Source organism: Gymnodraco acuticeps, unplaced genomic scaffold, assembly GCF_902827175.1.
Source record: "Gymnodraco acuticeps unplaced genomic scaffold, fGymAcu1.1, whole genome shotgun sequence".
Lineage (NCBI taxonomy): Eukaryota > Metazoa > Chordata > Actinopteri > Perciformes > Bathydraconidae > Gymnodraco > Gymnodraco acuticeps.
Genome location: NW_022989830.1, coordinates 53,129 through 71,493, shown reverse-complemented (window position 1 = coordinate 71,493; position 18,365 = coordinate 53,129). Strand labels below are relative to the sequence as shown.

General features: G+C 38.5%; 1 protein-coding gene across 1 annotated transcript; it reads left to right on the top strand.

Moving 5' to 3' along the window:
- The first annotated feature begins 694 nt into the window (after positions 1-694).
- On the top strand, positions 695-15,726 carry LOC117558271 (tetraspanin-8-like). The gene is made up of 9 exons (XM_034234330.1): positions 695-878; positions 2,987-3,043; positions 8,079-8,198; positions 8,404-8,478; positions 11,522-11,611; positions 12,989-13,108; positions 13,731-13,763; positions 13,854-13,937; positions 15,058-15,726. Exons 1-9 carry the CDS (start codon positions 819-821, stop codon positions 15,145-15,147), a joined length of 729 nt encoding a protein of 242 aa, XP_034090221.1. The 5' UTR covers positions 695-818; the 3' UTR covers positions 15,148-15,726.
- Positions 15,727-18,365: the final 2,639 nt, after the last annotated feature.

Here is an 18,365-nt window from a genome sequence, read left to right as displayed (position 1 = left end):
AAATATGACCCTGGGAGGAAACCGGGAGAGGCCAGTGAAATCGGGAGTCTCCCGCGAAAATCGGGAGGGTTGGCAAGTATGGGGTAAAGCTGTACAGCTAACTATCGGAAAAAATGAGACCGCTAGATTATTTGAGCAAAGAGAAGATACTTCAAATAACGCAGAAAGGTACAAAAACAGAGTGGTTAATTCTTTGCAAAACCACTAAACGATAGTGATACATTGCGATGTTAACAACCTCATGATAACCACATCTTTTTTTTAACTTAGGATCAAACCTGTGTTTAGTCTAGAAAAAGGTAATTGTGTGCATTTTATTATAAAGTTGTGTATATTTACAGACTGTTGCAAAAACAAAGAAACTATAAACATCAGGTTTAAAACTAAAATAGCTTTACAAAAAAGTAACACAATTAAAGATGTTTGGAGTTGTATTTGAGTTATTAATTTACATTTTTTTTCAAAGAGATGCTGATTTGAAACTGTTGTTAGGCCTACATACAGTTACGGCATTTCCTGTTTCTGCCGGAGAGAGGGGAGTTTGTCCCAAAGCTTGCTGCTGTATTTACTCCCTCCATCTGACAGGAGGGAGCTTAATGTGTCACTCCACGGAGTTCACTCCGTCACGGAGGGGGAGTGTGTAGGTGTAGGGCGTGGTTTGGGATTGGGCCATACACACGCACTTTTTTTGGCCCCCCCACTTCTAAAATGAATCTGGCGCGCCTGACACACACCCTCTCACACACACCCTCTCACACACCCTCTGTGTTTTAGTGTCAGCACGCAGTTGCATCTCAGAGAAACTCTCAAAACTGAAGATGGGGAAAATTAACGGATGCATCAAATGCCTCTTTATCTTCTTCAATGTGGTGTTTGCAGTGAGTACAAACCTTGATGATTATTATTGCTCCTTTTTCTCAACGTTGTTTTGTGTTTGGGCTAAAAAGGGAAAAAAAGACTGGAATCCGAAAACCCAAGTTAAATATTTAATAATTATTTTCTGTGTTTAAAAATAATTATTTATACAAATAGTTAAATATGCTACAAAATGAAGACTGCAAGAAGTTATTATTTCACTTCTTATTAAACAAAGATGGGGTTTTATCTTGTTGGAACAAGAAAATCTATTTTAACCCAAGAAATCTGGAATTTATTTTGATTATGATGAAGAAAACCAGAAAAGTTAGAGATTTGCTCGAAAGAAATACAAATATATATCTTTTTAGAAGTTATTTTATTTAGCGGTGGCGAACCGTGTCTATCACAACTGGACCTTCTGTAGACACAAACACACCCCCCGCCACCACCGCCGCCCCACCTGCCGTTATAATGTCTGTCTTTTCACTCAATTGTCGTCTTGAAAAGGGTAGTGACAAGAATTATATATATATATTAATTGCTTCATCGCATTCATCTAGAGCAGGGCTATTCAATTGGCGGCCCGCGGGCCAAATCCGGCCCCGGGGTGATATTTACTGGCCCTTTGAGTATAATGTTAAAAAGTAATCTACTTTTCTTTTATTTAGTTATTGATATTTTTTTGGGCCAGAGTGCCTTTATTCCAGAGAGGGTGTTAAATAGAGAGATAGAGGGGAAGACAATGCCTGCAAACTTCAGTGGGCTCGGGTTTCGAACCCTCTCTACTGTAGTGACAACTCCTGTCATTTATTGCATCTCTGCCTGAATGATTAGATAATTTCACCTAAATGAAATCAAATGAAATGATGTTGATGGTTAAATGACCTTCACACGTCGGCCTACTGAGTTCTGAACTTGCCATTTAGATCTTTAAAGGCCTTGGGGCTATGTTGTTTGATTTAATTAAACACAATGCACTCCACTATGCTGTTGTAGTATTTACTGTATCTGAAACTCTTAATATGATTGCTCATATTTCAAGTCATCTTTTTCCCGGCCCCTTGCTTTGGATCATTTTCATCGACCGGCCCCATTCCAAACTAATTGAATAGCCCTGATCTAGATCCTCTGTCTCGAGCCAGTGAACTAGCGGGCCTTCTTGAATACCCTGGAACCGAGGGGAACTCTGAAAGAATACGCCCATTGGCTACAAATCAATATATTATTGGTTGATCAAACTGTCAGTCCAAACGTGCACTCTCATTCAGTGCAACGGCCAGGGCCTTCGATCAAGAATGTAGAATACCTTGTTGAAGGATATTCTACCCAGAGACCCAGAACAAGATCTGATTGGTTGCATGGTCCGAGAAGGACAAACAAATCAACGTGATATTACAGATCAACAACACAGATACCATTCTCATTTATTTATATAATTAAATCGATTTTGTGTTTGTTTTATCTGAGTGTTCCAGGGTATTCTCTGAATACCTTGAAGGCCCTGTTTTTAAAACTCTTAAATTAAATATATTAATGTAAAAAAAAAACTAAAACTTTGATTTAATTGAAAATGAAGGTGTAAAACTTAAATGAAAGTAGTGAAGGATTATTTTTTTATTTATTACTCGTGTAACTACATTAGATTTCTACATCAGCGTTCAGTCATTTCCAGTAACTGCAAAAAACAAATGGCGAGTTTCAGATGGTTTCTCTGTGTTTTGCTCGGAGCGCTGGAGAAAGGAAGAAGGAACTAAAGAGAGAGGGGGGTCTGAGGGGTGAGGGGCAAACCAACACAATGTCCGTCTCCTGCCTCTCCTTATATATTTTTTGCAGCAGAGTAAATGCATCAGCTAATTGTATTATAAAAATGACAAATTAGAGAAATTAGAAACCTTCCTAGATAGGTAGAAATTAAAACAAAATTACAAAAGACGTGAAAGGAGAAACACAATTTGCCATTTGTGTTTTTTATTCCATTTAAATATATGTTAGTTTATTTTCCAATTGGTTTAATTTATTTCTAAATTGTTTACATGTCTTTTATCCTCAATTTTCGAAAAATCTATATTGTTTGGCACTCTTCAGCCTCCATACTTGCCGTTTTTAACATATTTGATTCTATCCTCAGATACTCGGCTGTGTGCTGGTCTACGGAGCAATGCAGGTCACCGCCTTCAGCCACCAGGTAAACAACAACATCACAGATAGTGAATACACAACAAGTCCTACATTTTGGCTTTCGAAATGCAGAAAAAATGCAAATTAGTATATTTTCAATTCAACATTTTGACCAATCAGAGGTTTACAAAACTAAATGAGCCTCTAACTTTATGAACTTTTATGTCATTATATTGATAAGTTTCTCTGATACGTTTCTCCAATTTTAAAGAATGTTTACCTGACATTTTTCCAGATTGGACACATTTTTTCTGATTATTCCGACATTGACTAACACCAAAGCCATACCTCTAAATATGAGCAAAAATGAAACATAGTTGTGTACAACACATTCTCACTCCCAACTCGGCCTATGTTGTGTGTGTGTGTGTGTGTGTTGTTTCATTGTTTTTTCCTTCTAATTTTGTATTATTTTATAAACCACACACTGTTATTTACTCAACAATAAGACACAATTATCCTTGTGTTTATTTATTTGTTTGATTGTCGAACTTTTGGAGTCCGTCAGGACCGATAGTCGGAGCAGCTCATTCGAACACAGGAAGCTGTATTTTCAAAATAAGAGTTAATTTTAATATTATGCTTGATAATATACTTTTTATCAACTAGACCACTGGGTCATGTTAAGACCATATTTTCTGTCGGTTTGGTGTTATAAATATAAAAACAATATATGAAAAAAATAGATCCATCATAAACTAAACTGGAAACAGCAGTATATTTTTAATAGTCGCGTTCACACCGGAGTACTTCTCCCCGTACTTTTCCCGTTTAGTTCCGTTAGTATCCCTTATGTCGCGTTCACACTAAAAAGAGTACTTAGTGCCGGGAGCTTTTTGTTACGATTCGGGAAAGGCCCAAATGCAGGATTAAAAAGGATAAGCGGGTTTTAAGGGATAACAAAAAGCGAGCTTTATTCTACAAAAAAAGCAGATGACAAAAGAAAACAAGAAACAAACTTAACATTACCAAAACAGGGGAGCACGAGTAAAGAATCCAGGATCAAAACTTCAGGGACAAACATGGAGCGTGACGTGAAGGGAAAGACAAACAATGAACCGACAGGGGAACACAGGGAAAGACAAGACTAAATACAGAGAGCGGTAATCACTGGACAAGAAACAGCTGGGTAAAGGAGGGAGAAACACAAGGGCAACAGGTGAACACAATGAGACAATCAGACACACCAGGGACACTAACGACAGGAAGGCAAACACAGGAAGAAGGATCAGACAAGACACAAGGAGAAAAACATGCGACAGGGAACACAGAACGGCAAAATAAAACCAAAACTTAACATCCAAAACTCAACTCCTGACACTTTTACCCCCATTTGTAGTGCCTGCTAGAGAGGTGGTACCAAAAAAGTACAAAAAAAGTACCTATAGGCGCATTCACACCGCAGGACTTTCCCTGGTACTTTGGTTCTTTAGTTCCGTTAGTACCAATAATGTCGCGTTCACACCGCCGGGACTACTTAGTGCCGGGAACTCTTTTGGCCATTTTCAGTCCCTGCCAGAGAGGTGGTACGAACCTGGTGATGAAAGAGTGCCAATTTCTATTGGCTGGGCGAATTGCAAACCACGCCCCGTTAGACTCTGAATTTTCTTTGTTAGGCAGCCATTTTTTTCCTCGCTACAAAACCACATCCACACCTGAGCGAGTAGGTTGTTTGTACTTTAAAGCAGTTATGACCACACGTACTACAACACCGGAGCGGTGGAATGATGAGGAAGTGTCGGCGCTTCTGGCAATTTACTCTGAGGACGGGATGCAGCAGCTTCTACAGAAAGCAGTTCCCAATTTACTCCGAGGACGGGATGCAGCAGCTTCTACAGAAAGCAGTTCCCAACTCCAAATGTTTTGAGCGATGTTCACAAAAGCTACTTGAGCTGGGAATCGTGCACAGTGCACACGGATGCCGGGTAAAAATAAAGAAACTCAGACAGGACTATAACAAAATTAAAGACCACAATAATAAGAGTGGTAACGATTTTCTATTGTTATTATATATATATATTGCCACTGTTTTTTAATACTGACACCTAACTTGCACTAAGGTGTGTCTACTGCTATATATTGCCACTGTTACATTGTTTTGAAACTACTTACACTTTATTTTACATTTCACACTTTTATTTAACTTCAATGTACATGCATACGACACACCTGGAACAGCGTGATGCCGTTATTGTTATGTCTTGACTGTGCAATAAAACAAACAAACTGGCGAAGCTTTATTTATTGTGTCCCACCCCAAATTTGCAGAATAGAAGAATGTGAGAGCAGACAGGTGTTGGTGGTTGAATTTATCTACGATGTTGCAACCTTGTGCAGCAATGGCAAAAACACAAGTAATTTATCATGTCATTTGTTTTAGATAAATAAGGGAAAAACACCAAACAAGGGTTAATGTCCTTTTCCAAAATCAGCCTGAGGGGGTAATATATAATAAATACATAAAGATAAAGTCCATTGTTATAATGGGGTATTTTATTTGTAAATTACCCTTATGAACTCCATCATGTCTGAGGTCGGAAAGTAAACAAACGCCTCATACAGCGGGTGGGCTTTATACCCCCTCCCCCGTGTAGTTCTTCTTCTCTCGTTTTTTGTTGTACTCGCCGTGAAGTGGTTTTGCAGCCTGCCAGTAAACCCAGAGAAGAAGAAGACGAAGTGACGTCAGCGTAATCTTGCCTCAGGGAAAGTCCTGCGGTGTGAATGCGATTGGCACTAGCCCCCTGGCGGATTCAGTGCCGTGGCACTTTAGTGCCGGCACTAAAGTACCGCAAGTCCTGCGGTGTGAAAGCGGCTAATTTCTATTGGCTGGGCGAATTGCAAACCACGCCCCGTAAAACTCTGAAAAGTGTTTTGAAGGGACGGGGTGGACCTGTTCAAATCCAGTTTTTGACAGTCTGCCGTGGTTCTATCCCATTTCAAAGTGCTGTTTGACGCTCGGCGTAACCCTCGGCGCACTGCCACTCAAACATCCAATCACAGAGCTTGAGGACTATCACGGGGTTTGTCAAGCAAAGCGGAGAGAATACTTACTTCCGGGTGTAAAATTCTCTAAAGCAACTACTATGAGCTGCTCCGACCCTCGGTCCTGACGGACTCTAACTTGTGTTTATTAATCAAACAAATAAATAAACACAAGGATAATTATGTGTTATTGTTGAGTAAATAAAAGTGTGTGGTTTATAAAATAATACAAAATTAGAAGGAAAAAATGATGAAACAATACAGATTTCAGTTTTCTGAGCCCCTACTCTCCCCATAACTGACAGCAACAAAAGTCCGACATTATTCAATTAAAATAAAGAAGTAACAACAATAAGTGTGGCTTGATAGTGAGTTAGAAAAAGGTTGATGAACGCTGTGAGAATGGATCTGCGGAGAGCATTTCTCTGCGATCCCAACTCGTCTATTACCAACGTTCAGGGAGCTCTATGCAAGTATGGGACTCCCTGATAGTTGAAACTCGACGCTAAAGGGCCTCCCCTTGCGTTGGAAAGTGGCAACAGGGACCCTGACATAACGTCAACATAGGCCGAGTTGGGAGTGAGAATGTGTTGTTGTGTATCAGATCCAAAATGTAATGGGTTTTTGCTTGGCCAAGGCTGCACTCTTCCACCATTTTTAATGAAAATTGTGCCTTTAGTTTTTCTGTAATCCTGCTGAGAAACCAAGCAAAAAACCATAGAGTGGTACAGGGAAGTCCTATTTCTGTTGTGGACCCTGGAGGTAGCATCTCCCTGGTTCCCTCCACAAAAAAACAAGGGATTTTTCCATTGGATTTTGGGTTATTGCAGAAAATAATCTCCAACAAACGTTTATGGAATTTTACCAGGGGGTTATTTCCTAATGTATTTTATTACGTAGAATAAAAATCTCCTCAGCTTGTGTTAACCACAGACCTCCTTTCAGGCTAAGGACCAAAAACACATTCAGAAAACCATTGACTTCCACTCCAGGGTACAGGAAGTGATACAATTCGTCATTTTACGGTTTTATGACTTATTCTTGCAGCTATCTATGGGAATTGGAACTAGCCCTCCGTTGGCCATAAGAGGAACTGCTGTTTACCTTTGTTTGCACTGGCCTTTTTTAGCTCAGTTAAAATGTGTTGATGGTTAATTTCATTGTCAATAAACCCCATGAAAAAAAGACGAGCCACGGGACCAGCCGGTCAGTGGGCAAAAACACAAGCAGCACTTTAATTCATTAATGTGATCCAACAAATGTAAAAGGGAAAATATTAACCATATATGCTGTTTATATTGCTTGTAATTGAGATTAAGTCTGTTGAGTATTTTATAAATCCCTACGTTTTGCACGATGCATTTTCCAGAAACGCAGCTCTGAACATCGATTTCAGAACAAGCTGTTTCTGATCTAAGCTAGCTTGGCTAGGTAGCGTATTTTTCTCGGATGTTTCTGAAGATAAATGAATCATTTATCTTCAGAAACATCATATTATTATTTGAAATGTGTTAATTTAGGATAAACCCCTTGAAATGAACCATCATGTTTCACGTATACCCTAACATGGTAACCTACAAACAGCAAGACAGTGAAAACCAAAGAAAAACGAAATCACGTCACAAAACAACCAACAGTCAAGACTACTACGATCTCAACACAAACATTAAGGATACAAATGTGGACATTAATACATGTTCCTAGCAATACAACAACAACAAAAGAATAAAACAAAGTGTTCTGTACTTGTGAATTGATCAATAGCATGTAGGCGTACAGTTAACAGCAAAAGAAGACATTTGAGAATAAGTTAAGCGTCCGATATTTTGTGGTGAATGATTCCAGTCTGAAGGAGCTCTGAACATACGGTACATGTTTTACCTACTGTTTGGGATTCTAGTTATTTGTTTTATTCTTTGACTCCTATTGTGTTATTTGATGTGTTCCCTGAACAGCACTTTGTTCCACTGAAGTTGTTTTAAATGTGCTCTATAAGTAAATAGAGAGACTGAGGATGAACTATGGGCCCATCTGTGACCTTGTGTTGTCCTGTTTTCCAGGTAACGGCGGTGGGGGGTCCGAGTCTGGCCTGGAGTTGGGTGTTTGCCCTCGGTGTCCTCATCCTCCCTGTCTTGGGAATCGTTGCCGCATGCATGGAGAAAGAACTCCTCTTCAAAATAGTACGTACAAGATGTGAAACTGAGGAAGAATTCATGTTGTTTTGTTTGTCTGACTGTTTTTTGTTTGTTTTTTACTCCTGTTTTTCTGGAAAGCGACTCTCGGTCCCCTGAAAGGCGCTATATCAATTTAAGTTATTATTATGACACTAATTTGTCTTTAGATTAACCACCATATCTAACAGGAGTGTTCTGACATTGATAACAGTTTGCAGGCTTCATGGTGGCGGGAATGATCATCATGCTGATCTTTGGCATTGTTGTTGTTGTCTCAAGAAACAAGGTAATCTGTTTATCCAGCTACCTTCAAGGTTTTTTTATTTTGTCATATGAACATAGCTACATGACGATGAAAATCTTAGGTCACAGGCTCCTCCAACAGTGCAACACACCTACTTTCCTAATGCTATTTCTACTACATGTGACATTCTCTATATCTGACTGACTTCATGCTTATATATCTATCTTGATGCTAGCGTGCTGTCTATAAACCCTTGATGCTAACGTTCTCTTTATATACATATATACCCTTGAGTCAGATTTGGGTCAATATTCTAGCGCGCAAAACAAGCTACTCACGAGCGGGAAATGTACTTTTACACGCGCATGAAATGACCCTTGCGCGCAGATTAAACCCCCGCGAGCGGCTATGCGCTCGCTCGCCAGAGAGCCCTCTTGCTCCCTCGCGGGAGTGTCAGCCTCACTCGCTCGCTGAGTCTGTCTGCGTGTGCGAAAAGTTTCTGGCACTTTGGGGCGGAGCCACTGGACTTTGATTGACAACTGCAAGGAAGCCCGGAGTTGCCAGGTTTGATAAATGCCTGAACTACCAAGAGCCGAGGAGTGAGAGCTGCAAGATCAGTTGGACGAAATTGATTGGTAAAGTTGTTCATAAAAAACTATTATATTCGTAAAGTGTACAGCTAATATATATATATATATTAATTAATGTTATATAAAACAATATATTTTTGAGTGGGCTGTATCTGTCGAAAACTGCTAGCTATACTGTCTGCTGTATGCACCTCCCTTACGAAATGAACTATAGTATACTGTAAGAGTTGTATAGTGTCCTATAGTAAGTTTGTAGTGTTCTGTAGTATTTTTCACCAGCTATTGTATTACTATAGTTTATTCTGTAGTGCCATTTTATTAGCTATAGTAGCCCTATAATATTTCAATAGTAATACTCTGTATCTAGATCTTTGTAGTATTCCTATATTATTTTAAATAGTATAACTATAGTATAATATATAGTGTTTCTGTAGTTCTTTTTTGAACACACTATAGAACACTCCTATAGTAATAGTATGATATTGTCATAATGAATGCACATTATTACTATAGTGTTTGTAAAAGTATTGCACTCCTAGAATTAATGTCATTTTTGTATATGAAATGAATTGATATATATATATATATATATATATATATATATATATATTAGCTGTACACTTTACGAATATAATAGTTTTTTATGAACAACTTTACCATTCAATCTCGTCCAACTGATCTTGCAGCTCTCACTCCTCGGCTCTTGGTAGTTCAGGCATTTATCAAACCTGGCAACTCCGGGCTTCCTTGCAGCTGTCAATCAAAGTCCAGTGGCTCCGCCCCAAAGTGTCAGAAACTTTTCACGCGCGCAGACAGACTCCGCGAGCAGGTGAGGCTGACATTCCCGTGAGGGAGCAAGAGGGCAGTGTCTCTCGCGAGCGAGCGCATAACCGCTCGCGGGGTTTAATCTGTGCGCGAGAGTCATTTTATGCGCGTGTAAAAGCACATTTTCTGCTCGTGAGTAGCTTGTTTTACACGCTAGAATATTGACCCAAATCTGACTCCATACTAACATTATCTCTCTCTTCCTTGATGCTAACATTCTCTCTATTTACCCTAATGCTAACATCTCTATTATGAGGCTAACATCTCTATTTATGATGATGCTAATGTAACCCCGGTGTAGTGTCCCCTCAGCAACAGACCACTCAGAGCTGGTACAAAATAAGTGTCCAATAATCAACAACACAACAATGATCGTATAGTGGTAGTATAAACAATGTGTAACATTAAACATAAACAAACTGGTGTAAAAAACTCACATACCTGCATTGCAATGGACACATACAATGGACACGTGAGCTGCGTTCTGTTGGAGAGATAGCACCACGCTCACGTTAGCCTATTAGCTCAAATTAGCTATTGACGAAATCGTAACACAAATAGCGAATCACACAAAAAACATGTTGCTGTGAGCATTAAACGACTAACATTAAACTAAACAAACACAACAGAACGTTATTGTCCTAATAAAATAATAACATACATTTTGTCCACATACATAATACAATAGCACTTTACTCTCAACAGATCCTCACGCGGTATGAGAACCTCCCACAATCCATTGCGGTAACAAAACTACAGCAATGCAAGCACGCGTTTGTAACACCAGATGTCGTAATTCTCCAATTTAACCCGGATTTTACACCAACATTTATAACTCTGTTACACTAACATCTCGTTCTACCTTGATGCTAACACTTTGTCCAGCTACATTGACGCTACCACCCCGTCTAGCTACCTTTATGCTAACACTCTGTCCAGCTACCTTCATGCTAACACTCCGTCTAGCTACCTTTATTCTAACACTCTGTCCAGCTACCTTGATGCTAACACTCCGTCTCGCTACCTTTATGCCAACACTCTGTCCAGCTACCTTCACGCTAACATTCTCTCTATCTACCTTGATGCTACAGTCTCTCTATTTACCCTAATGCTAACATCTCTATCGATGATGATGCTAACATTCTCTCATTCTACCTTTATGCTAACACTCTGTCTAGATACCTTGATGCTAACACTCAGTCTAGCTACCGTGATGCTAACACTCCGTCTAGTTACCTTTATGCTAACGCTATCTCTAGCTACCGTGATGCTAACACTCCGTCGAGTTACCTTTATGCTAACGCTATCTCTAGCTATCTTGATGCTAACACTCCGTCGAGTTACCTTTATGCTAACGCTATCTCTAGCTACCGTGATGCTAACACTCCGTCGAGTTACCTTTATGCTAACGCTATCTCTAGCTATCTTGATGCTAACACTCCGTCTAGTTACCTTTAAGTTTTAAGTGATTATAAAACCAATGAAAACATCATTAAGAATTGTATATTTAAGCTTTTCTGCTAGAAGATGTTACAAAACTACACTTTTCTTTAAATGGTGTTTTCTCGAACTTGATGCTAGTTTAAGTTTTAAGTTTATTTACTTTCTTAACATTCTTAAAACCTTCTCTCTCGGTCTTGATGCTAATGTTGTTGTTTCTTTTTTTATAGCTGAGGGATTCTTTGGACTCCGCTGAAGCGGCAAAGCCTTTCATGGAAGACGAAGCAATGAGAAATATGCTAATGGCATTCGAACAATCTGTAAATGCACTTTTAAACTCTTTCAAATGTAGTCTAGCTAACTAACCCAAACATGGTTCTTCTAGGATGAATGCTTTCCAATGTACGTAAGAGGAAGTAAACCGTTTTTATTTATTTTATATAAGGGTTGTACATTAATGATTACATTACAGTTACATTAATATGTGATAAAAACTCACACTGTACATTTTACATTTATGTTCGATTTCATATTTAATATTCCATTCCTTACACACTTGCTACGGATACAGTAGCAATAAAGCCAGCATTCACCGCACTTGAGTATGACTTTTCCACATACGAACACAACTTGTCCCGTCATGCACGCCTCATGCCCACTGGACACACACACTCATGGAAGGGGCGGTCTCTCCCCCCAACAACAGTGCATTACTTAACTGTAAAACGTATCATAACTGTGCACATCTTGTACTTATTTGATAACTATATCCCTTGGTTACTTGAACACGCTACAATATTATTAACCAGTGTCCTACCTTAGTGCAGAAGTAGACGCCTTTTTGTACTTTCCGCATATATGTCCACTATCCCCTCAGGTGACAGCTGTGCGGTTATGTCATCCTCAATGTGAAGAACCGCAAATGAGGAAAACCTTGTTCCTTCCATTCGTTGACCGCAGCCGAGCCAGTTCCGAATTCTCCTCATTGCAGAAAAACTTCTCTCAGAGGTGGCAGATCCGATAGGCAGAGTCTGTGCCAACTGAAGCATCTTGTATAGATTTGGATAGCTTTTTCTTTTTTTCCTTCAAAGATGCTCAAGTGCAGAATCTACAGCAGAGGCTTTAACAAGGTCCATCTCTGCTCCAAGAAGGAGAGGGTGAATTTTGAGCGGCTGGAATATCCATTACTGCTAATTCTTGTAATACAGTAGCTGAATCACTTGTATGCAAAAAAAAGCGAGGTAACTTGTGTCCTTAACCTCACATGCGACTGCTCAAAAATGAAATTATTTCAAACAAAACATGATATTATTCAGATTTGTATTGTAACAATCATTTTATTACATCTATTAAAATATTGATATGCGAAATATTTGTATTGGAACAGTTTTAGACGTAGTAATGCTGTAACATATGTCAGCCACTAGGGGGGGCAATGTATTTCAACATGTATATTTTCTACTTTTTAATGCTGTTCAATTTCTATTTGAGATGTTTACATTTTGGATTGTTTTTTTCTAGTCTTTTAATTCCTCTAATGTACACGGCCTTGTCTTTTTATGCTGCTGCAATGCAAACAAATCCCAAATTAGGATCAGTAAAGTACTTCTTATCTTAACCCATTAGAAGCATTGGAAATGGATAGTTCCCAGGCTAAATTCCCACCTTGTGTAACCTTGTGTCTCGTATGTTTTCAGGCCCAATGCTGTGGTGTGGTCAGCTCCAGCGACTGGGGAAACAACATCCCTCGGTCCTGTGAGTGCAAGATGCAAAATACAGGATTCCCCTTTTCATCTGGATGTAAAGCCAAACCTGTGGTAGGTTTTGTTGAAACTGAAAGACCAGGTTTATAAATGTATAAGTAATCAGTCAGCCCCCTTTCAAAGTAAAAATGACTTCTTGTGTAAAAATGAAAGCCACTTTTTCCACACAAAATGGACCAATTTAGTGTGGAAGCTGTGTTTGATTTTAGGTAATGATGGTATGGATGGTCTATGAGTTGTAAGGTTGGTGGTGCCTTTCGAGCTTCTTCTGTCCACACAATGAATAGATTAAGATACTGAATCCTATATCCCTAAAATACTATGGCAGTTTTGTGTTTGAGTGTCTTCAAAACTCTAAACAGTGATTTTTACGAGGGTAAAACCACATTGAACTACAATTCTCAGTATTGCTTAGAAAGTCAAAGTTGTCTGAGTAAAGCAAGAAGGAGTTATCATCACAGGATCAGAACATAACATATACTCTTAAAGATGAACTGTTGCATTACCTAGGGTGTTCATGTATTTACAGGTTTAGTTAATACAGTAAAGGTTTATTAAGGGAGTGGGATGCCTTAAATGACCTCTTGACGATGTGTGGTTCACTTCTGTTTAAATGCAGGTATAGCTGTTTTTGAACACTTGTTTATGACTTTCTGTACCTTTGTTTTTCTTGCAGGGAGCCTTCGGCCCAGACCAGATCTACGCGACGGTATTCAATCAATTAACCAAGACACCATCCAGTTCTCCTTCCTGTGACGTTTCCAGATAATGACCCTTTCTCCATCTTTTTCTCCTGCAGAGCTGCAGCGGTGTTATCTTTGGGTTTTTCGATATCTTCTTCAAGATCTTTATGGGCTTCTGCTTCACGTTTGCAATCCTCGCAGTAAGTTTCTTATTTATTCTTCTTTTTTGTCCGTGTTGATGGATTCGGCTCCATTCAGCAGCGTTTCGCCCCCAACCGTAACAGCTCGGGTTGACTTCGACACATTGCTTTGCTATTCCATTTCATTTAAGGTCTAACTAATTCATTGGACCTAAAAAATGCACTAGCAAAGTGTAAGGAAAATATCACTCGACACCGGGTTGAGAATCAATAGTCAGGTACTAATTTATTCTTGCAAGAAGGAGCAGAGTTAAGTCACATACAAAGGATATGGTTCAACTTACACACATGAGGTATGCTGCTCAAAGGAGCAGGAAGTAACATCAAGCTTATATAGTCTAAAGTCAGGAGGTACCGAACAGAGTCGTAAATCGGTTTGGCGTCATCAGGTGTCAGGAAGGCGTCGGGACGTCTCTGGAAAAGCAATGTTGCTCTTTGCCCCTCAAAGAGGAGAGGAGACAACGTATGTGTGCTCTCGTTGGTATCAACAACATGAATGATGCCCTGCCTTCTCAGCTGCAGGGTCACACCCATCACTGCCCATCAGAAAACCCATAGTAGAAGAAGACAACTTATATTTTCCCCAGCACAACGTTATTTCTCTCCTAGTCTTCGGTCGAAGTTCTAAACGTAACATTTTGAGGTCTTAAGAAGTCGTTGTGTTTTGAGGAAAATCTTGGCTAACTTCTCTGGTGACTGTCCATCAATGACAGATAATCTAATGTTATACCATAATGATTGTTTATTGATTGAAAGAGATTAGAAAGAACAACCAAACCTTGAATACAAAGATTATTGGTTTGGGTTTGTTCAACACAAGACTTCTTACTCGAATACTGATGAGCTATACTGGTAAAAAAAAAAAAAAAATTAAAATTGGGTCTTATTTTGCACTGTTTTTGATTTAACAGCAATGTTAATGTTGCAGTTGGACCTCAACATAACCGAAGTAAATGTAGAATGTGTTGTTATTAATTCGGAGCAAGTTAGTTACGAGGTAAAACGCTTCATGGGGCAAAAATAAGTGGATTTGAAATTTGCTTACCTTTTTATTTTTCTCTTCCGCAATAGTGTCTTCTGATTGGTCTGTTTTTTAACCGTCTTCCTGTGTTTTTTCCAGCTGCTGGCCCTGCTGATGAGCGTCCTGATGATCCATCAGATCAGAAAGCACGACAGCGGAGGATCGTCCATGGCCATGAAGAGCTACTAGAGAACGCTCCTCTCGTGACCTCTGACCTTTAACTGGAGGCCTTACTTTACCTTTCATATTATATCTTCTCCTGACATGTGGTTCAGGAAAACTGCTTTATTACTTTCAGCTTTTTGTACTGAGGAGAATGGAACTTGAGTTGCAAAACATTTATTTTTGTAATCGCTCTTGTGTGTTTTGATCGTTTGCTGTATTATAGTTATAGAATAGTGGTATTGGGTAAACGTCAGGAACTTCTTCTGGATCCAAGAAACCCAGTTCCCACGCTTTATTTGTACGTTTATGAGCATCTCATTTGCATAAACAAAATTACTTGCCAATTGCTTTATTTTTTAACCTTTAACTCTATGAAAAATTACAAATGAAGTGTCCATATCTATGTTTCGATGGTCAGTGATTGTAAGACATTTCTGAAGTTATCATTAGGAAACAGTTTAAGGTGAATGCCGCCACCTACTGTCCAGAGTGTGTAACGTCATGCCTGAAAGATGATTACTCTGAGGATAAAACAAACAAACCTTTATTCTAGATATTAATCCTGTATTGTTGTGATACTTGAATAAAGCCATTCGGACCTGACGTTGTTATTTCCTGATCTAATAACCCTTTTGTGCTCCACTCTCTTCCCATTGCTTTAGACTCAGTGATTATCATGGATTCAGTGTGTCCTCATAGTCAATTTAACAACGTATATTTCAAGTAGCTTCTACTTACATTTAAGAAGTGTTTGTTACTAAAGGCACTTAAGTAAACTTTACTGTCACACTTTACTGTTTTTGTGAGTACATTTGATTTACTATTGTATAGTAGATTTGACTTAAGATTACATTTGCATCTTATTACAAATCTCAAACATATTTGGATTTACAGGTTGTTTTACTTGCTATTTGTATCTTTTATTTAATAAATATGTAGGTAATATTTAAATATAATTATCAAATAACATCAAATGCAATTCGTATTCAATAAAACTGTTATACACTAAGGCTACTACAAAACATGAAACAACTTTTAAACAACACGTCTATTTTCGTTCTGTTGTCTGATACAAGCCATGACTAATCTACAGTTTACAATTATTTGAACAAATACTGCACATACATCCGTTAAATTAAACAAAGCAGGCACAGAAACACATTGATATAATAATAATAATGTATTTTATTTATGGGCGCCTTTCAAAGCTCTCAAGGACACCTTACAGAGCATCATTAAAAACAAGATCACACAGTAATACAAGACTTCAAAACAACAATCAGTTTAGCAAATATTCATACCACACTGTAAGAATACTCTATTACAAGTGAAAGTCTGGTAATGAAAAGGTATAATTAGCTAAATGCTGTTTGAGCATTACACGTAAAAAGTAGTACAAAATCCGATATTAACAAACAAAAACCTAATAGCTCAAGGATTTCTAACAATATTTAAAAATGGTAAGTTAAAAAACAGAACCTTATAAGCTCTATATAAGATAGTGAAGCACAAAGTACAATATTTCCCTTTGATTTGTAGTGGAGTATAAAGTGCAACGAAAAGAAAATTCTCAAGTACCTCAATATTCCACGACTTTCAAGAGAAATGTTGAGGAAATTAAGTTTAAGAAAGATTTTTGAAAACGACAGAAGCGTATTTCAACTTTGATTTGTTACTTAAGTTTATTGCATGGATGATGTCCGTGAGCAGAAGGCAATGTTCACCAAACATTTACACTCATCAAGCCCCTCCGATCCCTCGATGGAGATGGACGCGTTGGGAGGTGTGGCGTCTTCTTTTGCTGCACATGGAGGACGTGGAGCTTCACCACACTCAGCATAGTTCCACGATATCTTTGCCTCCATTCTGTCAAAACATGTAAAATGTTCAATGGGCTTTATATCATATGCAGTAGCTACAGTGTGGATATGGGAATTTATATGAACTCTTATTTGTTACTGTTGTTAACTCCACCCAGCCATATCAACACTCATATTGCCCGAGGCACGGGCCGAGGAGGTGGAGTTGCAGCAATCTTTGACTCAAGTTTACTTATCAATACTAAACCAAAATTAAATTATACCTCCTTTGAAAGTCTCGTTTTTAGTCTTACGCATCCGACCTGGAAAACTTTGCAGCCAATCTTATTTGTTACAGTGTACCGTGCACCAGGTCCTTATTCAGAATTTTTATCTGAATTCTCTGAGTTTTTATCAACTTTGGTTCTTAAAACAGATAAAGTAATTATCGTAGGTGACTTTAATATTCATGTTGATAAAAATAGCCTTACTGTTGCATTTAACTCTATATTAGATTCTGTTGGTTTCTGTCAGAGTGTAAATAAACCAACCCACTGCTATAATCACACTCTCGACCTTGTTCTGACTTATGGTATTGAAATTGAGCAACTATTAGTCGAACCGCATAATCCTGCTTTATCCGACCATTTCTTAGTAACTTTTGAAGTACTGTTACGAGACTACAAAGCATTAGTCAAAAGCTCCTGCAGCAGAAACCTATCTGTTAGTGCTATAGCCAAATTTAAGGAAGAGATTCCACCAATACTTAACTCGATAGCATGTCTGCATGTAAGGGAGGAAACTTATACAAAATGTACACCACCCCAAATTGATCATGTTGTTGATAGCGCTACAGATGCGCTGCGAATAAAATTAGACTCTGTTGCTCCTTTGAAAAAGAAGAAAATAAAACAACATAGACTAGCTCCATGGCATAATGCCGAAACCCGCAAAATAAAGCAAAAGTCGAGACAACTTGAAAAGATATGGCGTTCCACTAAACTTGAAGAATCTCGTTTAATTTGGCATATTGCTCTCAATGAATATAAGAAAGCACTGCGTAAAGCGAGAGCAGCCTACTACTCTTCATTAATAGATGAGAATAAGAATAATGCAAGATTTCTTTTCAGCACTGTAGCCAGGCTGACAGAGAGCCACAGCTCGATTGAGCCTTCTATTCCCATAGCACTCAGTAGTAATGATTTTATGTGCTTTTTTAACGATAAAATTGTTACTCTTAGAAACAAAATTAATGACCTCTTGCCTTTGACCAGTATAGTGTTATCAACAGCTCCCAGAAACGTAAGTTCTAATATTACACTAGATAGTAAACTAGAATGCTTTTCAGCCATAAACCTTGAACAATTAAATTCAATGATTCTCTCTTCTAAACCATCAACGTGCATGTTAGACCCAATTCCAACTAAGCTGTTGAAGGAAGTT

Bases quoted from the DNA above. Each gene is read 5' to 3' on its own strand.
- LOC117558271 (XM_034234330.1), top strand. From the start codon at position 819: ATGGGGAAAATTAACGGATGCATCAAATGCCTCTTTATCTTCTTCAAT. The intron at 3,044-8,078 runs GTAAACAACAAC...CCTGTTTTCCAG, and splicing joins TCACCGCCTTCAGCCACCAG to GTAACGGCGGTGGGGGGTCC. The intron at 8,199-8,403 runs GTACGTACAAGA...CATTGATAACAG, and splicing joins AAGAACTCCTCTTCAAAATA to TTTGCAGGCTTCATGGTGGC.